General features: G+C 50.3%; 1 protein-coding gene across 1 annotated transcript; it reads right to left on the bottom strand.

The window, feature by feature from the left end:
- Nucleotides 1–1,342: 1,342 nt before the first annotated feature.
- Nucleotides 1,343–3,408, bottom strand: LOC125553716 (AP2-like ethylene-responsive transcription factor At1g16060). The gene is made up of 5 exons (XM_048717450.1): nt 3,242–3,408; nt 3,061–3,143; nt 2,556–2,653; nt 2,312–2,436; nt 1,343–2,189 (listed from the first exon to the last, which is right to left on the bottom strand). The coding sequence occupies exons 1-5, from the start codon at nt 3,406–3,408 to the stop codon at nt 1,577–1,579; spliced, it is 1,086 nt and encodes a 361-aa protein (XP_048573407.1). The 3' UTR covers nt 1,343–1,576.
- Nucleotides 3,409–5,691: the final 2,283 nt, after the last annotated feature.

The following is a 5,691-nucleotide window of genomic DNA, read 5'->3' as shown; positions in this document are numbered from 1 at the left end:
CCTTATTGAAGGCGTTGCCGTGGAGCTTCTTGGACACGCTTCATTCCTGAATCTGGTTCTTCGGACGAAAGTCTAGACCCATCTGGGTCGGGAAACGACCTCGTCCCCGCAGCGTTTCCCCCTTTGGGACGTTGCTTTGGAGACCGGTGATTCTTCTCCGCGCTTTTCTTGGGCTGGACGCGCTCAACATCATGGTTGGTAGGTTCCCAACAGGTGATGTGAGTGGTTGGCGTTGCGACTGTGCGGCGACGACGATGATGGTGTGTGGAGCTGGGTCGCGGCTTGACCTTCTAATGTCGACGGTTTCGTTTGCCAATGGGTGTGCATATGTTTGTTTCTCCATGTGACAGAGAAGTTGGACCTGCGTGTGGCGGGCCTATGCGTTAACAGTGACTCCATGAGGGTGGTTTCATTGGACGGCGCTCTTCGGAGGTTGAACTGGACCAAGTCGGTGCAAGGCTTGCAACTTTCTCCAGTGAAGCGCATCAGCAAAATCGAAGCTGCTTGTCCTCGACGTCTACAGTCGATTGTTTGGCTATGGCTGATGAGGTCCTCGTGTGTTGTTCGTTCAGAGGGGTCTTGATGGGTCGTTAACGGCGAAGTCGGAGTCACCTGCTCGAGGAGAGGTGATGACAATGACATTGTAGGCTACCTCGATGGTGTCCTCTTTTCAGCGGTGTTTGCGGTCTTGTTGGTGCCAGGGTGGCCGCTTGCCCTTCTGTGTGGGCTTGTCGTAACGGTTTTTGCTTGGATTTTTGTTAATTAACCGGGCAACTTTATTCTATCTTTTTAATGAATCAGGCTCTGACAGACCGCATTTCAAAAGAAATTGTCCTGTTCTCATTTCTCCTTTGGACGGGGACGCACATACCATGTGGATTTGAACGATAATGCTTGACGTGCAAAAGGATCATCGCCAGGGTTAGAGAGCGGTGCTAGTTCGTAAAAAGAAAGCTTCATCGCCGGGGTTAGAGGGCAGTGCTAGTTCGTCAAAAGAAAAAAAAAACGATTCATCGCCGGGGTTAGAGCGCTGGCCATGAATGGCGGCAACACGACACTTGAGGGGAGGGCGGGTAGACAAGGCGGTCACGGAAGTGCAGCCGGCCACAAATAGTGGAAACAGGCGGTTAGGCTGGCGGTTGAGGGCGGTTCAGATAAAGGTCGCGAGGAGGACGACCATGAACAATATTTTCAGAGAGACGAAGATCTGACGGTTGCTTTTTCATCCAACGGCTAGGAACAACTCGAGTGACTCGGATTCTAAATTTAAGTTCAGTCTACTGTCCCCTAGCCATTCCCAAAGTTTCACTGCCAAATGCTGGAGCCTTCACCAGTTGTCCCACTTTCACATGCTACAAGGCGGTTACCGGCCGGCCATGACGCCGCTGCCACCCCAAAATTAACCACACTTCGCCATTGCCCACAGCTATTTACCGCGTGTACTACCTACCTACATGCCTGAGAGGCTGAGACACGGACACGCATGCAATGCACCGGCACAAACAGCTCACGTCCATCACCATCCTGCGAGCTGGGCATGGCGGGCTGGCGGCTGCGCAGGACAGGAGACCAAAACTCAGGCGGCGGGCGGCGCGTCGAAGAGCACGCTCTCGATGTCGTCCTCGAAGCCCACGTCAGCCGGCAGCTCGCGCAAGTCGTCGTCAGACGGCCACCATCCGGGCGCGCCGCGGGGCGGGTACCTGGCCTCGAAGTCGGCGCGGTCCATGCAGAGCGCCTGCAGTACCTCGGCGATGGCGCAGTCGACGTCGTCCACGTCGTCCCGGAGCACTGGCCCGGGCTCGGGCTCTTCCTCCTTGGGCTCGACCTTGGGCAGCAGCAGTTGCCCTGCCGGTTCAGGGTCTGGGTCGACCTTGCAGAGGGGCGGCTGCAGCTGCTGGTCCACGTAGTAGGAATCGACGTCGAAGTTGGTGACCGCGGCGAGGCCCCGGAGTTGTATCGCCGCGAGGTCGTAGGCCCGGGCCGCCTCTTCCTGGGTAACTGCATGCAGATTCAGAGTGCCGTTTCTTGAGATGAGCCACAGAAACGTACTACTAGTAGAGCGAACTTGCAAGGACAGAACGATAGAGAACACACTGAATATCCCCAAGTAGAGGTATCTCTTGCCGCCGCCGCTGCCGCTGCCGCTACCGCAGCCTATCCTCGCCTCCCACCGGCCCTTCTTGTGATGCCTGCAGTGCCAATAAGTTACTTCATGTCAGCAAGATCACTCATGGCATGTCATTGCAGTGTCAATGTGGTTGATCTGATCGAGGATAATCTCTCCTCGAGGAAGGCGTGAGTGCATACATACTTTGCTACTCCCCTGTACTTGGAGGCGCCTCTGGTGAAGCCACTGCTGTCGCGCCTGAGTATGGCCACGTACTCCTCTCTGGTCACGCGTTGCATCCTCTCCAGCTCGTCCTTGTACGTGTCCACCTGCAGCAACGATCGCAGGGCAGTCCTCTCATGTCGAACAGAATTATAGCGGCCAGCTGAGTAGTACAGGTATTCGTATTGACTAGTACTGACATATGATATGACAAGACACAACTTACCGGGAAGTTAAGGAGGAGGCCGCCGCACTGTGCACCCCAGTACTTGAGCGCCGCGAGATCATAGGTGCGAGCTGCAGCCTCTTCGGTGTCATAAGCTCCTGCCAAGAAACAAGAGTAAGCAGTGATCTTAACGAAACCATGCGCCTTAAGCGGCGAGGGACAATGCAATCTAGATGTTGGTGTCAATCATGGCATTGAGAAGTATGTGAGCGTTTCTTTTCAAGAAGCGAAAGGATCTTTCTTGACTCACCCAAATAAACTAATAGTAGAAGCGGTGAGACATGGATGCGTATCACCACCAGTTCACCACACGTGTCCCGAGGCAGACGAACACAAGATTGCAACACAAATTAGTCAAAGACCAAGAACGTCAGCTAGCTAGCACATCAAAGAACATCGAAGTGGCAAGAATAAATTAAAGTGACGATCAAAATAGAGCAAAATGAGGTAGCTAGCTGGTCTGAAAGAAAGGGATTTGATCCAGCCAAGGCTGGGTGTCTCTCACCTTGCCTGCCTCTCCTGTTCTCAGCCGTGCTCCGGTAATGCCTGTCCCACAGGTGCACCTCGTACTTTCCCGAGGCGCAGTGCCTACACCACCACCAATGGCGCACATCTCGATCAGAAATCAAACACAAAGATCGCCACCCGGATGAAACCAAGAAGGGGAGAAAGAAGTGCATGCTCACCTGCTCACGCCTCTGTACACGGATGACCCCCTCGCCGGGACAACGACGGCGTCGCTCCTGGCCCTCTTCTTCTTCTTCTGGTTCGCCACCGCGCAGGGTAGCCCAATGCGGGAGCCCCCGGAGCAGGCGGACGCCGAGGAGGACCAAGTAGGCTTCTTGTTCGTCATGTTTGCTTTTGATTTTGATCGCTCCTCCGTCGTACTGCTCCACCTTGCGCCTCGAGGAAGGTTACTGCTAGTGGGAAGCGAAACAGACGCCGAGCACGCTTACACACAAGTGGTAGTGGAGCACTACTACTATAGTATAGCTCACATCACATTTTCTTTGGGAAGTGCGACGGGTTCCACTGCTTTGGTGAAAAGGACGAACCGGGGTTAAGAGCAGACACCGGGTGTCACTGGCCGAATATGGGAGGCTCTGGGTTGAACACATGGCGCGGCGTGGTGCCTTGCCATCGGAGGAGAGCAAAAAAAAAAAAAAATCAATGTTGGTAGGGGAGCTACCAAATCAATGAATTTGATTAGAAAGGGCATAGGCTAGTCATAGTGGAGTGTAACTTAGACTAGCAACATACATATTATTTTGTAGACTCATTATGCATTGAAAAACGCTATGTGATGGTAACATATTATGTTACTTTATTTGCCACTCTCCTCGTTAACTACTTGCCATATCACCGTTTTTGCTTACGTGACATCTACTCCCTCCTTTCCGGTTTATAAGGCTTATCTCAAAATTTTAGTTTTTTCATTTATAAGGCTCAATTTGGTTGTTCCCTATCACATGTTCGGACTTCAAAATGCATTAAATCATTGCATGCAAGTATTAAGAGAAAACTGACCAATGCATGCACTTTATGCATGCATGCATTGCAATTAATGCATTCGTAAACATAATTTTTTAAGGAAAATAAGAGCATTAATTAGGTGCTTTTGCAAACTACAAAATATTCCACCACTCATCATCTACCTTGATTGGTGAGATTTTTGAATTGAGCCTTATAAACCGGAAAGAAGGGAGTATGTTACTACCTATGTTACTCCCGCTATGACTAGCCTTATAAGAACACCCTCAAAGAGGAATGCATCACATAAAAAGATGAGTGCAAGAAAAGAAGAAATGAAAAAGGAGCTGCTGGAGTTTATCAAGGAAAACACCTAAACGATTGCCTAGCTAAACGGCCATGTGACGGAAGGTCCCCCACGCCGCCCCGGTAGGGCGACACGGGGGCGATCTCGCGCCGCCACCGCTAGGCTTCCCCGCGTCCTATCCATTCCTCGGCGCTGCAAGAGGCTGGCGCCGGGCAGGCCTTGAACACAGCCAAGGAAGGTGGCGGCAGGGAGTTTCTCGCGCTCGGGCAGGTGCCTGGTGAAGGAAATATGCCCTAGAGGCAATAATAAAGTTATTATTTATTTCCTTATTTCATGATAAATGTTTATTATTCATGCTAGAATTGTATTAACCGGAAACATAATACATGTGTGAGTACATAGACAAACAGAGTGTCACTAGTATGCCTCTACTTGACTAGCTCGTTAATCAAAGATGGTTATGTTTCCTAACCACGAACAAAGAGTTGTTATTTGATTAATGGGATCACATCATTAGTTGAATGATCTGATTGACATGACCCATTCCATTAGCTTAGCACCCGATCGTTTAGTATGTTGCTATAGCTTTCTTCATGACTTATACATGTTCCTATAACTATGAGATTATGCAACTCCCGTTTACCGGAGGAACACTTTGGGTGCTACCAAACGTCATAACGTAACTGAGTGATTATAAAGGAGTACTACAGGTGTCTCCAAAGGTAGATGTTGGGTTGGCGTATTTCAAGATTAGGATTTGTCACTCCGATTGTCGGAGAGATATCTCTGGGCCCTCTCGGTAATGCACATCACATAAGCCTTGCAAGCATTACAACTAATATGTTAGTTGTGAGATGATGTATTACGGAACGAGTAAAGAGACTTGCCGGTAACGAGATTGAACTAGGTATTGGATACCGACGATCGAATCTCGGGCAAGTAACATACCGATGACAAAGGGAACAACATATGTTGTTATGCGGTCTGACCGATAAAGATCTTCGTAGAATATGTAGGAGCCAATATGGGCATCCAGGCCCCGCTGTTGGTTATTGACCGGAGATTTGTCTCAGTCATGTCTACATTGTTCTCGAACCGTAGGGTCCGCACGCTTAACGTTACGATGACAGTTATTATGAGTTTATGCATTTTGATGTACCGAAGTTAGTTCGGAGTCCCGGATGTGATCACGGACATGACGAGGAGTCTCGAAATGGTCGAGAGATAAAGATTGATATATTGGAAGCCTATGTTTGGATATCAGAAGTGTTCCGGGTGAAATCGGGATTTTACCGGAGTACCGGGAGGTTACCGGAACCCCCCGGGAGCTATATGGGCCTTAGTGGAAAAGAGAAGGGG

This window comes from Triticum urartu, chromosome 4, assembly GCF_003073215.2.
Source record: "Triticum urartu cultivar G1812 chromosome 4, Tu2.1, whole genome shotgun sequence".
Classification (NCBI taxonomy): domain Eukaryota; kingdom Viridiplantae; phylum Streptophyta; class Magnoliopsida; order Poales; family Poaceae; genus Triticum; species Triticum urartu.
This window is presented reverse-complemented; position numbering and strand designations above follow the sequence as displayed.